Source organism: Ixodes scapularis, unplaced genomic scaffold, assembly GCF_016920785.2.
Source record: "Ixodes scapularis isolate PalLabHiFi unplaced genomic scaffold, ASM1692078v2 PGA_scaffold8__174_contigs__length_109621045, whole genome shotgun sequence".
Classification (NCBI taxonomy): Eukaryota; Metazoa; Arthropoda; class Arachnida; order Ixodida; family Ixodidae; genus Ixodes; species Ixodes scapularis.
This window is the reverse complement of record NW_024609883.1, coordinates 63176298-63202414: the sequence shown is the minus strand read 5'-3', so window position 1 is coordinate 63202414 and position 26117 is coordinate 63176298. Positions and strand designations below refer to the sequence as shown.

Here is a 26117-nt window from a genome sequence, read left to right as displayed (position 1 = left end):
TTTGTGTCCTGCCAGGAGGCAGGGAACGCAATAGCGCTTCATTTTCAGGGTTCAGTGGCTTCACTACTGTCGATGGCGAGACTCCTCGAGCTGTACCATAGTTGCACCCACGGGTCAGAAAAGCTAGGGGCGCTTCGCGCTAGTCTTTTACGGTATCCTGTCTTGCTTGGTACGTAACAGCAAAACACGACGACTCTATTTTCGTCGAGACGTAATAGCGCTGCGACCGCAGCGACAAACATCGTTTTCGCTCTTGGAGAGCTGCGCCACATTGAGCTCGTTTTCCGGCACTGTTGGTTCGCGAAGTGGTTCGGTCCATCCGCGCTGTCGTCATCTCGTCACGGCTTTCATGTGAGTGCGCTTGGGAGATGGACGAATCAAGGATATGTAGTTACGTGATCAATCCGGCCGCCGTTATGTCCGATCTTGTGAACCTTTTTTAACAAAACGTGTTCTTACCTTTGATGGAAAGCCCCCCCCCCCCCCCCCCCCCCCCGTTTACTGAAATAATACTATTATTGTACCTACATAAAATAAATGATCACTTGAAGAATACCTTGCTAGACTTTTAGACCCAGAAGTTGACATTTAATATTAGACTTTGTATCTGAGGAGTGGGGTCCGAGCTAGCCCAGTCTGGAAGCTGTACGGTACACATTAAAGTAGATGTGTATTACATACCTACAGTGAACACAACATTCACTCCCTTTGGGAGAGATTCATAACATTACAAAGTTAGTATATTTTAGTGCGTTTGTCTTTACTTAGGGTGCAGTGGCCCAATTTTTTAATAATATCAAGTGAGTGTCGACCGCCGGGACGGCCAGCGCTCTGCCGCAGAGAAATGCGGCGCCACGGGAGAGATTAGGCGCGTGCGCACAAAGCTCTTTCCGTTCCGAACGTCGTCTGCTATGCTATTCCGTTGACCGCACACAGCCCCTGTTCATTATCTGCTGGCATAGCTAACCGCCTTTAAGCAAATATCTGAACAGCGCTTGTTTTTTTTTTATACTGCTGATGCGTTGCGTAAACCGCGCGTCATCTCGAGCTCAAGTTACTTTTATTTCATTTCATGTTTGCGTTTACTTTTGTGAACACGAACAAAAACAAAAACAAAAAATACGCTGACGCGACAAACTGAATGCAACGATGCATTAAACTATGTACCACAGACAAAGCTACGAGCCATCAAAACCAATCCACTGCTTTCACCCTGCCACGTGACACACTTTTAGCGACGGACTGGCCAAGGTGGGTCGTAGCGTCGGCTGCTGTAAAACGCAAAGTGAAACGGAGTAGGCACAGGGTTTCCGCTTGGTGTTTTGTATATCAGCTTCATTGCTGTTGGCATCTAGCCTATGTAGCCGGGTTGTCACATTTTTCTTTGACCAGCGGGCGCTTCCAGAATTTTATGTTTCCTCGAGTGCCCATAGAAACACGGGAACGTGTTCTAAGAATGTCGATGGGCGCCATGACACAAAGGGATATAGCAACAACAGTCGGGGTTACACAGGCTAACGTCAATAGAATTGTGAACGCATTCCAAGAGGAGGGGCGTATCGGCAATGCACTTCGACATTGCAAGCGCCATGTCATCCTTTGCTACAGAGCAGGGGCTGTGTGCGATCAACGGAATAGCCTAGCAGACGACGCTGCCACCAGAAAGGGCTTTGTGCGCTCGCGCTTAATCTCTCCCGTATGACCGCCCGAATCCGCGACACAGAACTGGTCGTCCCGGTGGTCGACGCTCGCTTGATGTTATTAAAAAATTAGGCCACTGTAGTGATTGACAACCAGTCCTTTTAGCGGCTGAGTCGCTCACCTGGTTTCTCAAACTTTTTAGTTGTTGTTGAGTTCAAGTCACGGACAAACTCGGACGGCAACCGGACCGGATTAAAGTCCCCCGGAAAAGAGCGACTCGGATTCAGAGTGTCCGGTTCTTTCAAGCCGGAGGCCACCTGGACGTCGGCTTGGTTAAACAGATCCTCCCAGACCTTCTTTCGGGCCATTGGTGGCCAGCTGCTGGGCACACTGATTATGACTTCCTTGAAGTAGAATTTTCCCTTTGTCGCCGCCAGGAGGAACGCAGATGCCTTCCTGAATAAAGCCTGCATGGAGGGAAATAATGTCGGCACACAGCCGTTTATTGCATGGCGTAGCGATAATTTATTTCGTATCGTTCCTTAATGCGAGAGCTGTGTCTAAGGTGGAGACACCCACCAAAATAGGTCAATATTTTGGTTGCTTACGTAAGCGCCCCATTAAGTGAATTTTCCTCAAATGACACAAAAACGACTTTTCGACAGACGAACTAAATCCGCACACAGTGAAGCAGCAGGACCTAATGTGGCCCGTTTGCGTCAGATTGAGCCGTTCGAAATCAGTCAATCCATGGCCACACCCTGGAAGCGGTGCTAGCTTATTCAATGCACCCTAAAACACTGCGGCTAAGTAGCGCAAGACGCCGCCAGAATAGAAGGGTTCAGCCTTCTACTCTATTCATTCTCGTGGTTCGAAAAGCCTTTAGCCTCACCACATGTTCTGACATACAGTAGGTCGGGAATTTTTAGAATAATTTAGAAGCAGGTATTACGAAGTTTGACGGGTAATAAATACAATTTGGGGAAACGACGACCACTTAACATGAACGTATGTGATTATGTGATATTCTAGATCTTCCTTACCCTGCACTTGGAACAAAAATAAATTAAAGATAAAAACGTTCACATCCCAATAGATTTAAATCAATTTGCATAAACTACGAAAATTCGCTTTGCATGCTACCTCACTGTAACTTCCGAGAAAAATGACGCTAGGGGTTGAATTTGTTTATACCAAAATATGAACGAAGGACTGTTTTCTTTATCAAAAGAAATAAATAAAAGCCACGAGTTTTTTATGGCTCACTACTTTGTTCGGTTTTCTTATACTAAAACTGAAAGAACGTTCTCGTTGTACAATGAGAACTTTTATTGAAGAAACCAGGGAACAATTATACGAAGTCAAAACAGTTGTATTTGATCCCTCTCTTTTGAGAAATCGAAGGTCCCTAAAGCCTGGTTCACATGGTGCGGTTCAACTTGCAATTTCGCGCGACGTCACTCGCCCGAGAAGCGAAGCATGGTGTAAACTGCGGTGTTCGATGCTGTAACTGCGAAATACCAAGTAAAAGTCCTATCGCATGAATCAGAAGAAACGCTCACCACAAGGCTTTTTTTTTTTTTTTTTTGTATTGCCACTAATGTCTTATGTCTACGTTGCTCCTTAGAGAAATTGTTTTCTTTTTAGTTCATTGAAGCACGTTTGTATTGCATATTTTTAGGACGCCAAAACACCGACTAGCTGCTGCTAAAGTGCAGCGTCAGCTGTTGCGGAAGTGAGTTTAGAGATATACATACATTAGGTTAGATTAATTGAGCTCCTGTAAACCACCGATTTGAGGTGAAATTAGCCTTTAGAGAGCCTAAATATATTGTTCCTTCCTGAATGAATAGGCGATCTGAAGAAAGAAAAATATATACAAATAGATTAACGAGTGTGCATCGATAACGTAAAAGTGCACAGACCTATTTGTTCAAGATGGTTCGGTCTGGCTTCCCGAATTTCCCATCCGTAGTAGCATAGCCTCCTATATGCTGGCAAAGCCTGGCAGGTCGCCACAAGAAGCGGCCGCCGAAGTGGAAAATGTGGAGCGGCAGACAACGGAAAATAGGAGAGCCACGTGTCTGGTGCCCCGCTGCGGGTAGACGCCGAAACGCACTTCTCCCGAGCGAACAAGTGTGTCTCTGGTCCTCGCCGTTGCAAAAGCTGTGTGCTGACGTCCAGGTTCCCCGCGAAATGGCTCTTTGATGCCTCTGTGCTACTAGATCCTCGTGCTCCAAATCTGTGAACGGGCACCTTATGGCTCCGTCGTCGAACTGCCAGGCTTTGTGAGTATAGAAGAGGCTATGCTTGTGCTTACGTCAGGAGCACGGAGATATTGCAAGCCTGTCAAAGGTATTCGCGCGAAATGCCGCACGTGCTTTAGGCTTGTTGGTGTCGGTTGTTTCCGTTTGTCGCTCCATACTGCGTCTCAATTTTGCATGGACGTTAGTCAGCCGCGGATGCTAAAAGTTGGAGCTATTAGCGCCGAGGTGTTTCGGTGGCGCCCTCTAATGGTTTCCCTCCTTGACGTCACGACTGGGATTCGCCTCGCCGTGACGTCACCAGTTGTTATTCTGGCTACTTACCATCGGGGGCGACGACGAGTTCAATGGTGTGTTTAAAAAGCACAGTGGAAGCTAGGAGCCATCGCAATCTGAAACTAACACCGTCAAAGTTGACAATCTGACAGTGCTCACATGCCCATGGTTTGGCCAATCGTGGAAAGCTGACCACAGCGATGCTTTTGGCCGCGCACATCGCTAATAGTTTCTTTACACGAAGCCTCGGTGGCTGCGCGAGCGCTCGTGCAACGAGTGCTCCAGTTGAGGCAGTCAAGGCTAGCCTCTTGCGCTTGCACCACCGTGGCTTGCACAGACTTCGCAGTTGGTCTATGACAAGGTAAGACGTAGTATATGTGGAACCAGAGCATTAGGACCTCAGAATGTAAAAAGAAAAAAAAAGAAAGAAGAAAACAGGACTGACTCTGTTAATCTAAAACCAACGTTACAGCATAGACGACTGTTAACAAGGCCACCGGCCACCGCCATGTCCCCGATCGTGCGGACAAACCCGTGCTATTTCAAGCTTCCCGAAGCTAGGGTGCCATTGAGGCACTCTGGCCGAAGCTATAGGTTTATGGTTTATACGAAAGCTGCACGTGCTTGCACTTATGAGAAACCAGTCGGAGCGCCATGCTTGCAACTCTCTATGCACCTTCTAAAAAAAAGCTAAAAAAGTAAAGCCCCTGGCCTCCTGGCCTGTTCTACTTTCAGTGCTCGTGCGTATGGCACGTAATTTAATCGCTTTCCGAAGCGACAAACACGCGCATGCTGGCTGAGGACTCGTAAATATTGGAATGGTGTACACAGTCACGGCGAAGTCGTTGGGTGTCGGTGTCGCGCTCACGCACCATGGGGTGTTGTCGGCGAAGTCTCTTGGCTTTATTCTCACGAGCATGCACCTCACAATTGACCCTGCGACGAACGGCGCGAGACGCGTGAGCGTTGCCGCCGACGCGTCTTTGAGCTTCTCGCAACAAGCGCGACGCTAACACGCGGCGACGCCAAGGCACCCCCGTCTGCCGCCTTGCACCGTATACTCTCGCGAAGCTTAGCGTGTTTTCCGCTCGGGGCGGCTCAGACTCTTGGGCGGCTCAGGAATCCACCACGGATCCACTAACGATGACGTAAGGCACAGGACCATCTTCTAGGTTGTACTGGATGAATGGATGCGGCTGAACACTTTTATTGTCAGGCGGCGGCTTGCGCCACCTAACAATGGCTTTTAATTTCAAGGGCTAATTTCATATCAAGTTTTAATTAATTAAGAATGGCACAGGATTTTCTAACGCGACGTCACAGCAACTGCGGCCATCTAGCGGGTACAACACAAAACTCATAAACATATTTTTCCCCCTTTTTTCTCAAATATACCGAATAATAAAGCGGATTGACAGTGCTGTGGCGCATTCTTCCAGAACGTTCTGCAACAAACGCTAAAAAGGAAAAGAAAAGAAGACCTCGGCATCACCGAATAATGTATTTGCTTCATTCCTTTTTCAATATATGAAACTGTTCCATACAACATAATCGTGTTACTAGGCCTCCGCATTTTGTGGAAATGCAGAATGATTGACAGACATGCCGAACCACCACGCGCAGCAAAACTTAAGTGGAGCGGATAGCCTAACTTCGCAGCGTTTAAGCAGCACAACCTGTAGAACCTGACTGCTGTCCACTGTTGGAAGCATGTTTAGGGCTGAGAGATTTTTCAGCTTTTTTTTTTCCGTGTGTCTCTTTTTTTTTCAACCCCGTATTTTTTCGTAAATATCTATATCACCTGAAAAGCTAATCTATTTCTGGAGACTATTATATCCAATTTTTTTTTGTGTTTGTATTTGTGTACCACTACCTACTCAATCACATGTCGAACTGTGAAATATGCCATAACGTTAATGCCGAATAAACGCGCTTCGTATATGAGATCTTAGGATGCATATATGCAAAAATGTTTGGACGTCTAGTTTGATCTGCTCTTTTTATTATATATACCTTTCATGGAATAAAGATATATATGAAAAAAATTGGGGACGCTTAAGCTTCGCCTTTAAAGGGATACTTCAACGAATTTTGAAATATTCCCGTCGTGTTCAAAAATAGGTTGTATATGATCCACAATATCCGTAAATGACAATCGCACGTTTGTATTTTGAGCCTGGTGGCTGTATTTTTCGTCATAAACGGCCCACTCTGGCAAGCGCTCGGAGAAGGCCCAGCGGAGACCACGTGACATTTAACGCAATCGTGACGTAGGTCGTCTCAGGACGAGCAAAGCTACGGCGAGGATGGCGTCGAAAGGATGGCCTAGTCGTTCCAGCCACCGAAGCGGCTGCTTTTGTACGAATTTTGAGTGACGGGTTAATCTTCTATAATCTTGTAGGGGGACAATAGCGACTTCTGCGACACACAAAAGGCATTCTTGGAAAGAGGGGAGTTCCTCCTTCCCCGCTTCTTTCGTCGTGGCCGGAGGTGAGACAACCTCCGTCACTAGCTGTCAAGTTTCCTAGACGAGCATTACAAACGAGGCGTTAGCGACGTCCACCAGGTGCTCTTTGCTAATCGTTTAATTCGATTTAAAATTTCTTTTCGAGACTTTTTTAACAGGATATCGGTATGTTCGATGTGATACTACTCATTTGAACACATATAGACCAAAAAATAAGCGCCGGAATTTCGTTGTAGTATCCCTTTAAGAGTGGAAAGCGATAGTGTTATCGGGCCCCGTTCGGATCGCCTTCTCATTCGCCATGCAAGCGTGCCTTGTGTGGCCGGATTCTGCTTCTGCGGACGCACGAGACGGTCGCAGGATAAGTAGCTCCGACGGAGCGGCGACATCGGCCCTTCCCGGACGTGGTTTTTTTTCTGCAGTTGGCGGATCCTCCTCGGAAAACTACAAGATTGTTTTACCGCCCGTACCTAACGGGTCAACGATTTTAAACTCAGTCATGCTTCACTGCGAACTCAAGGGGCGTCCATATCGGATCGAAGATTTTCGACAGAAACTCAGGCGTATCGCTGTTTTATCTGATACCGCCTCGCTCGGCGCATATCAGATGAACCATGTATAACCATACCTCGGCAAATCTCACTCATGAGGGCCCTCACTCATCCTCACTCACCCTCATCTTCACAGGTGAGGTGAGGGTGAGTGAGTTTCTGAACCAGGAAAATTCATGAGTGTGAGGGTGACTGAGGGCTGTGAGGGCGGTGAGGGCCGTGAGGGCTGTGAGGGCGGTGAGGGCGGTGAGGGCCGTGAGGGCCGTGAGGGCCGTGAGGGCCGTGAGGTCCGTGAGGGCCTTGAGGTCCGTGAGGGCCATGAGGGCGGTGAGGGCGGTGAGGGCGGTGAGGGCCATGAGTGCGTGAGGGCAGTGAGTGGCATGAGAGGCGTGAGGGCCGTGAGGGCCGTGTTAGCGGTGAGTGCATGAGGTGTGTGAGGGCCATGAGTGCGTGAGGGCGGTGAGTGCGTGAAGCCCCCTTCAGATCGAGCATCTTTCTCAGCAATTTTGGTGTTAATGGCGGGTTGTTCTCTAGCTTTCCCTAGATCCACACGAATTGCTGAGATCGGGTCCGGCTCGAAATAAGCAAGCAACTCGGAGCAATTCGAATACGTTTGAACCGGCTGCATCCAATCAGGGACGCAAAATTTTCACGTGATACCTCGTGCCGGTGATGATGACACCGAATGACTTGGTTCTGGTTTGAAATCGATCGTTTTTTTTTTTTTTTAAATAAACTGTTTCAGAAAGGTGCATTAGTATTCTTAACGAGGTTTAAATGCATAAAAACACGTTTATAACGCGTAATTCTGTCTAAATAGTGCAAGAAAATAAAATTTTATGATGACGATGGCAAATTGCAGCAATTAGTTGCTGCGTGTGATCGCGGGCGGCCCGTGTTGCTGGTGTTGCGACGTAAAGTTTCTGGGCGAAATTGCCCCATCTGAAGCTGGCCTGAGTGGCGTGAGGGCCATCAGTGCGTGAGGGGCGTGAGGGGTGCGAGGGCTGCATGGGCGGTGAGGGGTGTGAGGGCGGTGAGGGGTGTGAGGGCGGTGAGTGGCGTGAGGGCGGTGAGGGCCGTGAGGGCGGTGAGGGCCGTGAGGGCGGTGAGGGCCGTGAGGGCGGTGAGGGCGGTGAGGGCGGTGAGTGGCGTGAGGGCGGTGAGTGGCGGTGAGTGGCGGTGAGTGGCGGTGAGTGGCGGTGAGGGCGGTGAGTGGCGGTGAGTGGCGGTGAGTGGCGGTGAGGGCGGTGAGGGCGGTGAGGGCGGTGAGGGCGGTGAGGGCGGTGAGGGCGGTGAGGGCGGTGAGGGCGGTGAGGGCGGTGAGGGCGGTGAGGGCGGTGAGGGCGGTGAGGGCGGTGAGGGCGGTGAGGGCGGTGAGGGCGGTGAGGGCGGTGAGGGCGGTGAGGGCGGTGAGGGCGGTGAGGGCGGTGAGGGCGGTGAGGGCGGTGAGGGCGGTGAGGGCGGTGAGGGCGGTGAGGGCGGTGAGGGCGGTGAGGGCGGTGAGGGCGGTGAGGGCGGTGAGGGCGGTGAGGGCGGTGAGGGCGGTGAGGGCGGTGAGGGCGGTGAGGGCGGTGAGGGCGGTGAGGGCGGTGAGGGCGGTGAGGGCGGTGAGGGCGGTGAGGGCGGTGAGGGCGGTGAGGGCGGTGAGGGCGGTGAGGGCGGTGAGGGCGGTGAGGGCGGTGAGGGCGGTGAGGGCGGTGAGGGCGGTGAGGGCGGTGAGGGCGGTGAGGGCGGTGAGGGCGGTGAGGGCGGTGAGGGCGGTGAGGGCGGTGAGGGCGGTGAGGGCGGTGAGGGCGGTGAGGGCGGTGAGGGCGGTGAGGGCGGTGAGGGCGGTGAGGGCGGTGAGGGCGGTGAGGGCGGTGAGGGCGGTGAGGGCGGTGAGGGCGGTGAGGGCGGTGAGGGCGGTGAGGGCGGTGAGGGCGGTGAGGGCGGTGAGGGCGGTGAGGGCGGTGAGGGCGGTGAGGGCGGTGAGGGCGGTGAGGGCGGTGAGGGCGGTGAGGGCGGTGAGGGCGGTGAGGGCGGTGAGGGCGGTGAGGGCGGTGAGGGCGGTGAGGGCGGTGAGGGCGGTGAGGGCGGTGAGGGCGGTGAGGGCGGTGAGGGCGGTGAGGGCGGTGAGGGCGGTGAGGGCGGTGAGGGCGGTGAGGGCGGTGAGGGCGGTGAGGGCGGTGAGGGCGGTGAGGGCGGTGAGGGCGGTGAGGGCGGTGAGGGCGGTGAGGGCGGTGAGGGCGGTGAGGGCGGTGAGGGCGGTGAGGGCGGTGAGGGCGGTGAGGGCGGTGAGGGCGGTGAGGGCGGTGAGGGCGGTGAGGGCGGTGAGGGCGGTGAGGGCGGTGAGGGCGGTGAGGGCGGTGAGGGCGGTGAGGGCGGTGAGGGCGGTGAGGGCGGTGAGGGCGGTGAGGGCGGTGAGGGCGGTGAGGGCGGTGAGGGCGGTGAGGGCGGTGAGTGGCGTGAAGGCGGTGAGTGGCGTGAAGGCGGTGAGGGCGGTGAGGGCGGTGAGGGCGGTGAGGGCGGTGAGGGCGGTGAGTGGCGTGAAGGCGGTGAGTGGCGTGAAGGCGGTGAGGGCGTTGAGGGCCGTGAGGGCGGTGAGGGCGGTGAGGGCGGTGAGGGCGGTGAGGGCGGTGAGGGCGGTGAGGGCCGTGAGGGCGGTGAGTGGCGTGGGGGCCATGAGTGCGTGAGGGCCGTGAGGGCGGTGAGGGCGGTGAGGGCGGTGAGGGCGGTGAGGGCGGTGAGGGCGGTGAGTGGCGTGAAGGCGGTGAGTGGCGTGAAGGCGGTGAGGGCGGTGAGGGCGGTGAGGGCGGTGAGGGCGGTGAGGGCGGTGAGGGCGGTGAGTGGCGTGAAGGCGGTGAGTGGCGTGAAGGCGGTGAGTGGCGTGAAGGCCGTGAGTGCGTGAGGGCCGTGAGGGCGTTGAGGGCCGTGATGCCGGTGAGGGCCGTGAGGCCGGTGAGGGCCGTGAGGCCGGTGAGGGCCGTGAGGCCGGTGAGGGCCGTGAGGGCGGTGAGTGGCGTGGGGGCCATGAGTGCGTGAGGGCCGTGAGGGCGGTGAGGGCTATGAGTGCGTAAGGGCTGTGAGGGCGGTGAGGGCCGTGAGGGCGGTGGGGGCGGTGAGGGCCTGAGGGCGGTGAGTGTCGTGAGGGCGGTGAGTGTCGTGAGGGCCATGAGTGAGTGAGGGCATGAGGGCCGTGAGGGCGGTGAGGGGCGTGAGGGCCGTGAGGGGCGTGAGAGCGGTGAGTGCGTGAGGGCCGTGAGGTTCAGTGAGGGTGAGTGAAGGGCTGAAGGTGAGTGTGACTGTGAGGGTGAGAGTGAGTGAGGGGCTGAAGGTGAGTGTAACTGTGAGGGTTAGGGAGAGTGAGGGGCTTAGGTGAGTGTGGCTGTGAGGGTGAGGGTGAGTGAGGGCGACCTAAAATGCCGACCTCTGTGTATAACTGGCCACGCTTGAGACGCCCGAAGCCAAGGAGCGACTGGTGAGCGCGAAGGAGCTCACCATCAAGACCTACGGTGCGTTGTCACTGACCCCTGCCCTATCGAGGTTGACCTTCGAGTGCACTGGGTCCCCTTCCAAGTCCACAACGACGCGGTGAGCGAATTGTTTGAGTCATACGGCAAAGTCGTAGAAGTCTCCCGCGAGAAGTGGCGTGTCGAGGGTTTTCAGGCCATCGAGTCGACGACGCGCATCGTGCGCATGACCCTCAAGAGCGGTGTCAAGCCCGACGGCATGCCTCACCAAGTGAGGCTCCAGGGAGGGAATGTCTTCATCGTCATCCCAGGGCGAGCACCCGTCTGCTTGCGTTGCGAGCGCGCCGGGCACATCATGGCGTAGCTGGCGTGTGCCGAAGTGCTTTGTGTGCTTCCGTTTTGGTCACGATAAGGAAGACTGCGTGAGGAAATACTCCCGCGTCACTGGTGAAGACGCGAAAGGCTACCTTTTACCGCTAACCATGGAGGTCAACGAGGCCGAGCTGGTTCTTGAGGGTCTGGAGCAAGACGCCAAACCGACCACGCAACCACAGAGGATCTCCGCCGTAAGACGGTGGTGCCGCACAAGTCTCCGTGGCAGACAGCGAGGGCGAGTCGTCCCCGGGCGTTCCAGAACAAGGTTCCGGTATCCTTTCCCTGACGTCGACCGCGGTCGGCGCTCTCTCGCCCGCTGCCTATTCCCCGATGTCTGAGAAGGGCTCCCCGGAATGCGTTGTCGTCATGGACGAGGCGACCGACTCCCCCAAGCGCGACCTCGAGGACACGCCCCCGTCACCCGTCATGGCCCTCAACGCCAACCCTTGGCTGGGGATGGAGAAGAACAAGCGAGGCCGTTTCAAAACTGTGCCATACAGCCGCCGGGACGACCGGCCGCGCCTCGACAGTTTATAAGGTGGCTATGCCCGGTTCAAAAACTTCCACACGATCGTCAAGGCAAGTGCGATGTCGCAACCGTTTATGTGTACGCTCGATACAGCCATCAAGGTAACGACACTAAACGTTCGAGGCTTTAACGCGCATAAGAAACAGTACCAAGTACAACGTTTACTAATGAAAGAAAGGCCCGATGTCTTAGCGTTGCAAGAAACCAAGATGGCTAAGGGGGAGCAGGTAGCCAGTGCGCTGAAGCCGTTTCTACTTTTTATGAAGTTTGTGTTACGCATGCTGTCAGTGTTTCGGGAGGTTGGTTTCGGTTTTTGAAAAGTATTTTCCTTTGTCGGAGTTGGTTGTGACCACCGACACGGTAGGACGTTTTATTGTGTGTGATTTTTCTTCAGCAGTTCGCAGGCGGCTTGTTTGCATATATGCCCCCAGTACGGTGAAAAACCGGGTTTCGTGTTTTTTTGTTTTTTTTTTTTCTGGCTTACGCCATTTCGTAGATTGCGATAGGACGGTTGTTTTGTTAGGTGATTTTAACTGCGTTGTCAGAGCAGCAGACAGAACGCCGTCTTGACAGCGCGCTGATAGACGTTCGGCAGGTCTGGCGGAATTGCTCGAAGATTATGATCTGATACACGTTGGACGTGCGAGATGCGCTTCACCCACTTTCAAGCTTCATCTTATGCTCGGTTAGACAGAGTTTATGTTTCAGCCTCTATGGCCACGTTGTCAATAAAGTACCGCGTCACCCCGTGTTTTTTTTTTTTTCTTCTGATCATTGTTTTATTTTAACAACAATCGGTGAAAGAGCGCAACCGAAATCCAAGTTCAACTTGAGGCTTTCGAAGTTGAATATAAATCTCCTGAAGGATGATGCTTTTCTCGAAGCAGCGGATAAAGCTTTCAGAAACGTTTTTGAAGGAAGGAAGAGTGACATTTTTGAGGTGTGGGAACTCGCCAAGCAGGAAATTAAGATGATCGCTATCGAGAGATTTGCCGTTTTGGCGTTTGCGGCGCGCAGCAGTGAGCGTGAAATGAGGAGGAATTTGCTAGGGCTCTTGAGGGCGGAGTGCGAAAGGCCTGGCGTGGGTCTTAAAGACAAGAAAGCGTTAGAGCACAAATAGACGAGTTGCATCTCGAGCGGTAGCGGGGTGCCCTAGTTCGTGCTTGGTCAGAGAAATACGGAGTGGGAGAGCAAACTACCAAACGAGCTCTAGCGGAGGAAAAACGCTACGCACTCCGCAATGAAATCGGCGAGATCGAATACCAGGATGTAAGTATCACGAGCCGAAATCATATTCGGAAGGCTTTTGTGGACCATTATAGGAATCTTTTTGAAAGCCAAGCCAACGGACAGAGAGATCCTATGTTTGCGGGCCTTCTTAAGGTCCTACCTTAATTGGACGCAGAGGAGCAGGAAAGGCTCAATCAGCCTATTAAATTGCAGGAGGTAGAGAGGGCGATCTACGACTTGCCGAGCGCAGAAAAGCCGGGGCCAGACGGGCTGCGGGGAGAGTTTTACAAAACGTTTAAGAACGTGGTGGGTAGTTTTTTGGTATACGTGTAATCTCCGAAACGTATGAACGTAAGTGGTTGCCACCGTCGTTTGCCCGAACTTATACTGTTTTAATCCCCGAAAGCGACGATGTTGACAAGCTTAGAAAAGTCACAGGTTACCGACCGATAATGTTGTGCAACGTCGATTAGAAAGTTTTCGCGAAAATTTTGGCGCGCCATTTTCCGAGCATCGCCTGCCAGATCACTGGCGAGCACCAGACTTGTGGGATTCAAGGGCGGTCTATTAGCCCCGTGCGCGACCGAAAGCGTCGCTGTGGTCGGCCTTCCGCGATTGGCCGAACGCTGACTATGACGTAGGAAAGGGGATTTATCATCGACAGAAATAAGAGGAATGAAAGAACTTTAATTTTGACGGTGTTGGCAGTGTTGCTTTAAGAGCTCAATGATTTCAAGCTTCCACCATGCTATTTACAAACACCATCGAACTTGTTGTTTGCAAGCTAATGACGTCACAAGGGGGAACCATAGGAGGGCGCCACCAAAACATCTCGCCGCTAATAGGAACAAATGTTCACGTTGCGCGTTGTGTTTTAGAGGCATGCGACCATGGCATAGATCACGTCGCTATGCTCCAAATAGACCTTGACAAGGCTTTTGACTGCGTTAAACACGACGTTGTTTTTATGGGTTGGAGCGCGCCAATGTTGGTACAACCATTTTGGAAGGGGCCAAATTGGCATATATAGGTTGTACGACAAATCTTATTGTAAACAAAGAGTTGACCGAAGAAATACTGTGCGGTTATCAGTCAGACAAGGGTTACCTTTGTCACCTTTATTTTTTAATCTGTATCTAAAAATGTTCTGCTTGAGTCTTTTAGGCAGCGAGGATAATCGTGGTTACCGGTTGGGGGACGTTGAGATTATGATAATGAGTTATGCGGATGATAGCAGTATTTTGCAGTGAAAAAAGGAGCGTTCGTGCTCCTGTGGTGTTCGTAAAAAGGTTTTGTGACGCCACAGGGCCAGCAGTAAACTGGGAAAAGTGCCGTGGATTTTGGCATGGGGCGTGGGCCACAACGCCTTCAGTTTTTGAAGGCATCAGCTGGGACCGGGCATCGTGCACATACCTCGACGTGCCTTTAAACTGCTATCGTGAAAACATATCCTAACGGTCGGGTGTCGGCACCGACCTCGGCAGGCGCGCCTCTCACTGGAAAAGGCGGGACCTGTCCATTTTTGCCTCGCGGGACTGTTTGCAATGTTTTTCTTATTGCCAAGTTACGGTATGTGTTGCAAGTACTTCATTGTGCGCGCATGAACGTGCAAAAGTTTGACCGCGTTTTTGCGACATACATCTGGAACTCGTCTTGGGAGCCCATTAGGCGCGACAATCTGTATCATCGTGTCAGTGATGGCGGATTGGGATTACCGCAATTGTTTGTACGACAGTTGGTGTCACTTCTTTTTCTCCGCGATCAAGACCGCCCTTTTTTACCCGCGTTCATTCTAATAAAACTGTCACCTCATTTGCTGACCTTTATTTTATCATCCTATGGCAGTGAGTCATCAAGACTGTATGGTTTCCAGAAAGAGGTTGTCGACGCTTTCCACTTTTGGTCTTCCCGCTTTTCTTTGGAGTATCTGTCTGTGGTAACCAGAAGACGCTAAAACGTGACTTGACGCTAAGTTTGTTTCCTGCCCCGCTGTACAGAAGTTTAATTTTACGCGATGGTCGCGATGTTCCTAAACGTGTTAAGCGCATGTGTGTACCACCCGCTTCCAATTTTTTTTTTTTTTTTCAGATTGCATAGCAGTGCTTTTCCAGTTAATGCTTAGCTTAGAGAAAAGGGCGTGCGTATGCCATGACCGGTGGAGTGTATGTTTTGTAAACAACCCGAGACCGCCGAGCACGTTTTTATTTTCTGTTAGGACGCAGTTCTTTCCTTTCCTGAGGGGGGGGGGGGGGGGGGGGGGGGGTACGTTTTCCAGCGTGTGCTAAAAAACAGAGCTCTGTATCAGCCCGTCGGGCATACGTTTTTTTGAGTGTAAGCGGCGATGATTGTGTACAATTCGATATCTTCTTTCTTTTAAAACTGTGCAGCATTTTCAGTCACATGGCAGTACGTCACGCCGACCCCAATATCAAAGTAGTTTGGTTTTATTTCTTTGACCTTTTTAAACATGTAAAAAGTATTTTTTTTTTTCACCCGTGAGCCCAAGATCGAATGGCTAGGCCTTTGCAAAGAGCTATTGGAAATGAATGCCCTGCAATGCCCTGCAAGGACTTTGCAGAGCATTTTCATCATTTGATATGTGTTCTCTGCATTATGTAATAAAGAAAGAAAAGTGCCTTGTATAGACTAGTCAGTAGCGTCTCTGGCTCGCAACTGAAGGGTTGTGGGTTCGAATCCCGCCTAAAGGTCTTCAAATTTCTATTTAAGGTAAATGAATGATTTTATAAACTAAAATAATTTGAGACATGCGATAAACTTTAATTGATATTACATTTCATGTTCTTTAATATCTTTAATTACACGCGGGACGTCACGTTCCACCTGAGCGTTGAGGGTTGTTTATAATTCCCGCGCGAGGTCATGTGGCTCTGACGTCATGACCCTATAGACCAATCAAGATTTTAGTGGCACGACACCGGCTTTTTCTCGTCACGTCACTGGCGCCGGATTTTTCGCGACACGAGCTCCCTAACGCTACCGCGTTAAAAAAATGTTGTGGCGTCCTCTGTGGTAATGCAGCGGACCCAGGATCCAATCCCCAGAGCGGCGGTGGATCTTTTTTAGGCAGTTGGAAATATCCACGACGGACGCCCTGCGCCCAACTACGCCAACAACTACAACGACAATGCGACAACGTACGCCATATCCACTGGTGGGAACAGGCCATAACAGCTCTCTCTCTTTGTAAAATTAAGCGAACACAAGAGGTGGTCATCGCGTGCCCCGTTTTGCTTTCCTTCTGCGTTCTCTGCGTTCATGGAATCTGAAAACGTTAAGCCAACGGAAACTTGTTTTTCGATTCCTGAATACTCTCTCGTGCCGTACATCGGAATGTTAGTGTTTCAAGCAGTCGGTGGGCCGAAGCGCCACATATTTCCCAAAACGTCTGTTTGACATGTTTAGTGGCAATGTGGAAGAAGCATTACTTCAAAACACGTTAGAAAAACTGTAAAAAAAAATTGAAAAATAAAACGATCTTAGATTACGGCTACCTTGAGGTTGCAATATAATAAATACGGATTTTGAATGCAGGAATTAAAAAGGCTAATATATCATTTGATTTATTCAGGAAATCGAAAGCTATTGCTATCCTTGTATCCATTGTCCACTGGGGAGCATAACCTAATGTTCAAAAACAAATATCATGTACCTTCTGTAGTTTCTTTTCTTTTCATAACACGCCTGAATTAGTTTTGAACACCATGCGTATTGATTTACCCAAAAACCTTTACATGTGACAAATGAGTGATGACAGACAGCAACACAAATCTGCTTCATATTCCTACAGGAAGCAAAGTTGAATATATATTGGAATATAAGTTGTCCTATGTTGAGTGTTTGCATACAGCATTACGAAACCACACGGTGTTGCGGTTGAACCCAAATCAGGTACCAATATAATAAAAAAATTATTCCCAGACACACAATCAGCAATAAAAACTAGAAATAACAATAAGATAATTTTCTCATTGTTTTACGACGCTTTCTTAAAGGTTAGTCTCAATATTATACGAAGAGACGAGAGGAGAGGGACGAGGTACTTTGAAGATTTGTGGGACAATGGCCTCCAGCAAACTTGAAAAAAGTTAAGCATCATTTGTGGTACACTTAATTGAAGCAGAGGTTTTTACGGTGCACAGTGTGCGATTGAACTGTGTAGAGAAAAATTGATAAATACCATTAATGCCGAGGAAGAACGACGTTTTTAGCTGCCGTTCTTTTCTACTAGATTAGAACAAAAACTGGCCGATACCTTTAGGTTTTCGAGGATGTCTCCGTGGTACGCGACGTCCTTGCCGATGGCAACCAGCACGTGCTCGTATCCCCCGTCCCGCTTGTCGACGGTGGCTGTATCCACGCATCCCAGTGAAACGAACACCAGGGAAGTGAGGAGCAGCGGGGTCATCATCACCTTGAGGGAACGAAACCAAAGTCATAGCAACGCTATCTTTAAGTGCCAGAGTATTAGTTGGTAAGTACTATTGCGGACACTATTAGCTATAACACGGCAACCGTGGCCCTTCCGTACCCCACCGCCACATAGCAGGCGCCCTCCGAAACATCACTTTCAGGTTGCGATCACGCTCTTTCCCTGTCGTCTGCCAGGCGCAAAGCAGACGCCACCGGAGCACTTGTCGATGTTTATTTGTGCATGAACTCTTTCGGTACAGAAATTTTCCGACTCGCGCAAACGAGTCAGCCAAGCAACCAACAAAGTGGACATTCCGATGAAGCGATAGGCGACACATTGGCCGGTGATAGGCACACCCGCCAGTGATAGGCACATTGGCCGCCGTCGTTTCTACAACTATCGTTGTCTTCTTGTTGACCTCGGTATGTACCCACCACATGCTATAGAAGAATTACAAAAAATATGTTTTTTATGCAGCAAGCAGTGCGTGGTCCTGTTGATTGCGCGCAGCGGTTGATGGCGTTAAGGTTTGCTGTACCATCCGGGAGGAGAACCAAGTGCTGCATATGTTTGTGACTTTTGACACCGAACTGCCACTAAGTTGTTTGCAGGCACCCAATAAAATATCTAGCTATCAATATCGAGCTAAGCATAATTGTTACCGACGATTGTATACCCATCTGAGTAGAATACTTGAATTAACCTGACACCTGTTGATTGCTTTTTCTTGTGTCAGACTTGCTGCGCTAATTATGCTTAGTTCAGTATATTCCTTTCGTCGGATGGCCTAAAAAAGCTTTTGACACGAACATCGGCAAGTGCTGTGGCGGTAGGGGATGTCTGATTTGCGACTAGCAGACGACAAGGAGAGTGTGTTCTCGTAATCTGGAAGAGCAATTCCGCCGTACAGGGTCGGTGTGGTGGCCGCGGAGTTTCAGAGTGCCCCAGCTATGTTGCGCTGGTGGTACAGAACGCCCACGGCAGCAGCCGCGTCATAGCTAGTATAGTGCTCGCGATAATACACCTATTTATTGTTCAGTCATGGCTGCATGAATTATAGACGCCTCTTTTCCTGAAAACCTTAGGTAGCTGGTAAAGATATCTCAGTTCACGTTAAGGCTGGTTCACACAACACCGTTAGTCTCTGTTTCCGTAACTTTTGTTAAAAAAAAATAATATTTGCGGTTACTGTCCTTTATGTAAAATTACTAAATTGCTGTTTCCCAGGCTAATTATACAAGAGACAGTTTTTTTTTTTTTTTTTTTTTTTTTTTTTTTTTACAATTAACACTTGTTTTTGTAAAAAGAAAGCCGGGTTTCTGTTTTGGAAGTTTGTGAAAAAAAAACGATGTTTTTTCCAGGTTGCGAAAAAGTTTAAAGGAACACTGACATTCCCTAAAATGTTTTTCTGCGAGGTGACTTTTATGGTTTCAGACACTGTTGTAAGAAACGGCGTTCCTGGAACGCGTTCCTCTTCGGAGTAACGAAGGAACGCCGCCCTTCCATTTTGCATCAGTGGAACTGTAACGGGGACTCGTTACGTTTTCACTGGAACGGGAAAAGGAACGGCGTTCCTTCTTTTCGTCCAGCGGGCTATTTTTATTCTATTTCTAAGAGGGAAATTCTACAAGTACAAAAACAATACCTTTACAAGAGCAGGATCTCGTTAACTTTTTGGTTACTTATGTTAGGGTGTATTTTGTGTGGTCCTCACTTGGTAACAGTCGGGTGCAGGAGAGCTAGTGGACATTGATTCTTTTTTGAGTGCTCGAGAATGTGGTACAAAAAGCAAAACGTTTAGTACAAGGAAAAGTCACTGAAAAAAGGGACGTTTCAAACTCAGCTACTTTCTTTGTTTCCACGAGTCCTCATACACCAGACAGCTAAGGCCAGCCACAGGCCTCACTGAACTTTCACAAAAATACCTACAGTTATAACAAAAGAGCAGGTTACCAGACAACGAACGCACCCTTGTATCCCGAACAATGGCCACTTAAAAGATACAAAAAAAAAAAAAAAGAGAAAGACGTTTACAATTTTAGTAACGCCGAATTAGAGCGTGTCGGCGCTCTAATTCGTCAGCGGCGGTGGGTTCGCCCATGCTAGACAACGAAGGGACGGGGCAAGCATGCTGCCTCCTTGCTCGTCTCCGCTCATATGACGAGGAGTAGAAGCCATGCCAGCGACGCTGGCTGTCTTCGATGCCATCGACGCCATTGCCAAAAATAAACAAGAAGAACGCGTACTCGTGACCTAGGCAGGGTTGAGCTGCGCAAGGATGTCATTTCCGGTCAGTGAAACGCTTCGTTCGGCGACAGAAATAGGTCCTGGACCTATACGTCTTGCCGCCGCGTTCTGCGCCCAGCAGTTCGCCCCAGCGGCAAAAGCTGTGACGATTCACTAGCGGATCCGCAAGTCTAAGCGTACCATAAAGTGCGATACAAACCAACGTGTTCTTATGCGCGCGTTGGTCATGCGGCTCCCGGAAACTGCGCATTTTATGACGTCAGTGCGCCTTCGGGGCGCGCATAGGAAAGTTCGATGATTTCAGCTTTTTCTGAACGCACAAGAAAACGCGCTGTGACGTAGTAGGGCGCTCCTGCTCCCGGCCAATCGGTGGAGGGCACTATACATCTTTTCCGTCTAACCTCGACCCAGCGCGTAACGCGCGTAGCCTCGACTCGGCGACTCGGCGCACAGCGGGAATGGTTCTTCCGGTTCTAACACTTCCGGTATGCGGGAGCAGGCCCAGCCGGCTGGCAAGATGCTGAAGTAGCGCGCGTTAAATGGGTTTTGAAGCCCTTGACAGCGAAGTGAGTTGTGATAAGGTGGGTTAATACGATCGATGTATCATGTCCGCGCATATTTGGTCATCGGGCTGCCACTGCGCAGTCGTTGGCTGCAGCAGCAATTTCCGAAAACGGAAGATAGCGCGCGACAAATTGTGCACCGAACACAAGAAGTCGCAAAGCGAATGTGGCTGTAACGTATACATTTTGCATCGCTTCCCCGCTGATATCAGCGGGGAAGCGATGCAATATCAGCTCATAATAAAAGCAAATAGGCAGTATAGAAACGGACATCTACAAGTGCAGTAATAGGCCTCGACAAGTCAAATGTAGAACGAATTTTGCAGCTTGTGGTGCAAATGTAAGACCCTGGGTGTAATGATTGTTATTGGCTACTTAAGTTTTGTTTTTCATTCCGTTCATTCCTACGAGGATGTGCACTATAATTTTGTGTGTTGCTCGGTAGCGACGCCCGTTAAAATACGTTAATGGAAACAATACGAAAAGAGGGCGCAAAATCGTCGTCGTCCTCCCCCCCCCCCCCCCCCCCCTTTTCACCCCCATCTCCTGAATAGTTCCGATGCATCTGGGCGTCATACGAAGTACAGATGTCCCGGTAACTAACGATCGTACCTCGACGGTGCACCATAACAATAAACCGTTCGCCCCGCGTCGCCAACTCCCATTGTGAGTATTTCTACGATTAAACGATGATACTTCTATGCCCAGGGTCGCCCTCGCTCGCGCATAGAAACCCTCCGTTAGTCATTTGCAGAAGGCTGTCATTCTTCACAAACAACAACACGCGAAGAGTAAACACTGGTAAACGTCCTCAGGAAAAGTGAACATGCCTCCGATTTCGATTACCGGCGACACTGGCGACGAACCTCTCGGCGCTGTTGGCGCAAGAACGGGCGCCATGAAGGCGAATAAACACGCCAGAACACAAGAATAATTCACACTTTCAATAACAAACGAATTAAGAACTCACTAAAGGAAAAACAATGAAGATACGATGCACGGGGTCAATGGGGACAACGCGGGAGCTACACTCTTAGAAAAAAGGGTACGGATAGTCCTCCCTTACGGGAGGAACGGTCTTGTAACCTATGTTCCTTTAGAAAGGGAGAAACCTTCGTCCCTGAAGCAGGGGAGCAAAGTTCCTCCGTCGCTTGCATCTCAATATGGCGGCCCCGAATCGAGCAAATCGAGCCCAATAAGGCTTAACGAGGACGCTACGTCTCTTGTACGGGCGAGAGCAGCAGCAAATGAAAGCGTAACCGAGCTTTCCGCAAACTGTGTTTATTCCCGAAGCCAGATTCTCCCCACAGGTGCAGAAACCTGCGTTTCGAAAGCAGTTACTCAGTCTTCTCGTCGACAGCACTGCGATGTTAAACGGGGACAACCGATACCCAGTTACTTCGCGCACTTTGCGTCTTACCTTTGGCGTTCCTCGAGTCACAATTCCTTCGTCAACCGCACATCACGGAGAAGGGCAAACTCGCTCCGCGAAACCAAAAGCCGCTCTCGAAAGAACGAACTCGAAGCCGCTGCTTATCGCGTAGCGTGAAAGAAGGTTAAATCGCTAGCCACCAGATGGCGGGGTCAAGCAGAGTAATTGCAAGTAGCTAGGCTAGATGGCGCTAGGTACCGCCCAATTCATGTTCTACAAAAAATAATTTGCTTCTCTCAGGCCACTGCTGCGCTTGAGGACCCTCTACTATACACACATGACACCCATACACTTATTACAAGCATCAGGTGAACATACATTAAGCACATGCACTGCACACACAAATATCAATACAACGGAATACCACACTAACCCGAACACTACACCCGTGCTCTGCGTTTCCGTCTTTTATACTGGTCGTTTTGAACGTGCGGAACTTTTCGGTGACTCCCTAAGCAATAAAATATATTCCCAGCATATTGATTTTTTCCCTGCAATGTCATACCTCTGAGAGTATTTTGAATGGCTCAGGGGTTGAATCTCTTATTAAAAAGTAAACGCTCAATCATGCCGTAATTAATTGAAAGCCAATAAATCAAGCCGCTCCAATGTGGTTCGAAGCCATGAGTTTGTTTCCCCACACTGCACGTCGTAGCTTGTATTTCTATTTGTTTTTCTCTTTGTGCTGTTCGCGCAAAGCTGCAATTGCCGTTTGAATTAATCTCTGTAGAGCGGATATTCAGTCAGCTGGAAGTGATGCTTCACGAACTGAGAAATTGCTTTTCGATCAACTTGAATGCAGTCAAAGCCGCGACTTGCGGCAGGTGTTAAGTGGACGGAACTACGCCGTGGCGAGCCCGAAAACTTCTAGCGCTCATCCCAGCGCGCCACGGAGGGCAGTTTCTCCAACAACTGTAGTATAATTAAGCAGCAAAATAAAGGGTAGCTTTTTTTTTTCAATTTTACCTACTATTCTTTTTAATGCCGAAATTCCATACTGTAAATATACGTACTTTACGTCACGATTTCGTACTGTTCAGTCCTTGCCCCAGAGCGCAATCGCTCTCGGGGACGAGACAATAGGGAGTTTTAGCAGGTCGTTTCCACACGAACGGTTCGCCCTCGAACGCATCGGCGACGCCACTGCGCATGCGCGCGCGAGTCGTTCGGGGAGTCGGGAGGCTCTTCTCGTTCGTTTCTCCCATTCCGGCCGCTGGAGTCGTCACCGCAACGCAGCCAGGACCGTTCACGACTCGGGTAAAAAAAAGATGGCGGTCGGTTCGGCGACCGCCTTCGCCGACCCAGCCGAGCGTTAGGCTTAAAACACCGGGAGGCGATTCGCCGTCCTGTTTAAGTCTGCTTCATTTGAGAGGTTGAACCAAATCTTTTCGAGGACTGCTCACAATGGTAAGCGATCGTGAATGCTGTAAACTGCGCATGCTAGTAAATTTTTGCGATCTGCGGGCAGACTAGCTGCCGTGGCGACCGCGAGCAGACGAAATGATTTGGTTCGACGGCATACAACGTGAACGATCGTTCAAGTTGAAGATGACGGAGACACACCACATACCTTTGCGGTCGTTCAGACACTTTTTATTCTATCTAGCTTCACAGTTCTTGAAATTCCGACCAGCAAATGTTACGTCGGCCGTCTTGTTTACATCAGTCGTACGCCGGAAACGAGCCGCCACCACGGTGTCCGCCACCGTCGCCACTGATTTACACGTTGCAGAATGTTTCACATGTTTACTAGAAGGTGGCGCCACCGTTAAGCATGATCATCATCATCGTTTACACGGTCGCGCCACTTTCACGACTCGCTAAAGTATGTCAAATTTGACGCACGGTTTCACGGAACGGACCAGCTGTACCGTTCGTGATTTCGGAGCCGTGTGCTTGAAAAACGACTCGCTAAAACTCCCTAATTCCGACAGTCACATTGGCCACTGTACGATAGGAGCTTCTACTGTTCAGACCAGCGTTCCAACATGACTATCCGTACGTTGATCGATTGCACGTAATCCCTCAAGTGGTATTAAACTTTTTAATGTAAAGCGGAATGTCAACCTGCGACACCCCGCCCCCTCCGATCACAACCCGACCACCAGCATCAATGCCCAACAGTTTACGATCTCATCTTCTTGTTACACCACTGATACGCGAACACATGGTCACATCGGCGATAATTCCAGTCTTCTGTTCACAACCCAACACTGTCATCACGATGTTGCGGCTATGTTGCTGACACGCACAAACACAGAGCCACGTTGAACGCCAGTTGCACTCGGCATCGGAAAACAGAACCGAACTCAGGGGGGAAGGCACCCAGGCAGCCGGCAGCAAAACCTGCCTGTCTTGGACGCAGTTCCTGCGGTTTCCATAACGTCGAAAACGTCGACACAGTTCCGCGTGCTTTCGCTACTGTAGTCTGTAGTGCTGCAGCCTGCAGTGGCTGTAGTTCCGTGCCGCGCGAGTCACGCAATCCCATAGAATCATACATACTAACTACGCAATCCGGAGACGGCCATCCCCCAGTGTACGTGGCGCTGCTGGCACTGCTCCGGAACTTCGCTGTTTCTAGCGGCTTCGTTTGCTCGTTTGATAAAATTAGTGATAAAAACGTCAATGCAACCGAAATTTTCTGCACGTTTAGACTAGAAGACGGAATCACAGGCGGCCTTCGCTGCTGCTGAAGCTCAATCAACTCAACAGCTCTTTATTAAACAACGTGCGCGACCTGCTCGAAAAACGAAACCGAAAGACGATGAGTCGGGAGGGCGAAAGCTTTCTCCCGTCTGCCTGGAGAAGGAGAAAAACATTTCGTTCCTCCCCTTTTCTCGTGTCCGCTTGGGGGCGCGTCGGTAGAAGGGAGGAAGGCGCGTCGTTGCTACTTTTTTCCTCCATTTTTTCTTAGAGTGTAGGAACAACGCTGCTCTCCGCATACCAAAATGGGCGCACAACAACCGTACGCCAGACGGCGGGGCTGTCGCTGCAACACGCAAGATGGCGACGACTACGCGGAAAAGGTGTATAGTTCCGGCTTCGCCGTCTGGCGCAGATGCCCTCTGCTCGCCCGAAGCCGCACCCTCCTAACATGGTTGCGACTCAGAAAGCGCACCGGAAACAGCAAAAACGCCACGAAATACGCCATTTCCGGGAAGCGCACGGCCTACGCGCGCACAAAAAGGTCGACGAATGCACCTTTGCATTTAATTGCATTATAATAACAAAAAGGTGTTGGTTTGGATCGCGCTTAAAGGGACGCTAACCCCCCCCCCCCCCTTTTTTTTGTTCTTTTTCATTTTTTGCCAGGCGCTTTATTATGTTGTCGGAGGACTACCCAATTAATATTTCGCAACAGAGTAGCGTATATTTTTCATAAAGTCAAAAGACGCAACTGCTAAAAACCGAAACCGAAACCCGCGCGCGGAGGTCGGAGAAGTGGAAAGGAGAGAGTGAGTGGCGAAGGCCGCGTGGCTACACCCGACCATGCTATTTTTTTTTTTTTTCCCTCTGCGTAGCAGACGACATGCGTGGAGGCGTATCGAGAACTGTTTGCTGTGCGATTTTTTTGCAGTTATGTTTGTTCCGCTCGCTGTTCTGTACTCCAAGATGAGTTGTTTTGTACATTGAGGAGTTGGAGATCAGTAGGGAATTGGTGAATTCCGCAGTGAATTTCCGTGATCGGCTCCGAAAAGAATATACCCAAGATGTTGCATGAAGAGCTGGCTCGCATGTCCTGCGTCCGAAAAAAAAAAGTGGCATTGTGCGGTAGGGTTTCCGAAAGATCAACGGGATCGGGACCAATGGCTGGCTGCAATTCTTGTAGAACATTTACGGGCACCTCAGTAAGCGGACGCAACCTGATTTCTATGCTCCTTGCATTTTGTGGACAGCGATTACATTGAGTTCGCAGGTGTCAAAAAGGAAATCGCATACCATTTAGTTAAGCAACGTTTGGTCCACAACATTTTTTTTTGTTTGTTTCTTCGGTGATAATTGTAAAAAAAATGTAAACGTCGCAAAATGTCCGAAAACGAGAGAAAAAAAAAGGTACGCTTTCACTTGGGATTGAACGCGGTCCTGCCGCGTGTGAAGCGGACGGTTTTCCTCTGAGCTATTGGGGGAACTCTTTCCTCGGTAATAATGCAGCCGGTAAAGTGTAAGTTGGAAAGTTTGCTGCCGATTTTCCTTCAGCAGAAGCACACCCGGGTCGAATTCGGGATGCACCACGCATTGGCGACATTCGCATACAGTAAAGAAATCATACGCGTGCATATACAACTCGAAGTACACACTTCGTGCGGTGCTTGACGTTTGCGCGACCGATGTCTTCAGCCACGAGAAGTAAGCGACTGCTCGGCGACGTCTTCGTGCAAATCGGCTTGATGGTCGGGCGTGTCGTACGGGATGAATACCAACTCTTTTGATCAGCCCCAAATATACCTTTTAAAGGCAGACGGAATTCGCCGGTGCCGCGAACGACAGTTCTGAAGTAGAGGTCCCACGCCCGTCGTCCGCTTCCATCGCCGTCCCCGCGAGTCCCACGATACGCGAAACGACGCACGCACAGAATGCTTCCGGTTCTCTGTGCAACTTTTTTTTTTTTTTTCAATCAGCGTATTTGGAGCTTTTTAGAAGCCACAAAAAAATTTATTTTT

The 26117-nt window shown here is 50.4% G+C and overlaps 1 protein-coding gene across 1 annotated transcript; it reads right to left on the bottom strand.

The window, feature by feature from the left end:
- Window positions 1-1802: 1802 nt before the first annotated feature.
- LOC115316832 (calcium-activated chloride channel regulator 4A-like) lies at window positions 1803-17211 on the bottom strand. Its single transcript, XM_029976349.3, has 2 exons — window positions 17056-17211; window positions 1803-2108 (listed from the first exon to the last, which is right to left on the bottom strand). Exons 1-2 carry the CDS (start codon window positions 17209-17211, stop codon window positions 1803-1805), a joined length of 462 nt encoding a protein of 153 aa, XP_029832209.3.
- Between the last annotated feature and the right edge of the window lie 8906 nt (window positions 17212-26117).

What these genes read in the sequence shown, in the direction of transcription:
- LOC115316832 (XM_029976349.3), bottom strand. Translation starts at nt 17,211, where the DNA reads ATGATGACCCCGCTGCTCCTCACTTCCCTGGTGTTCGTTTCACTGGGA. An exon ending in ACATCCTCGAAAACCTAAAG is followed by an intron (nt 2,109 to 17,055) that starts GTATCGGCCAGT and finishes CCCTCCATGCAG; the next exon opens with GCTTTATTCAGGAAGGCATC.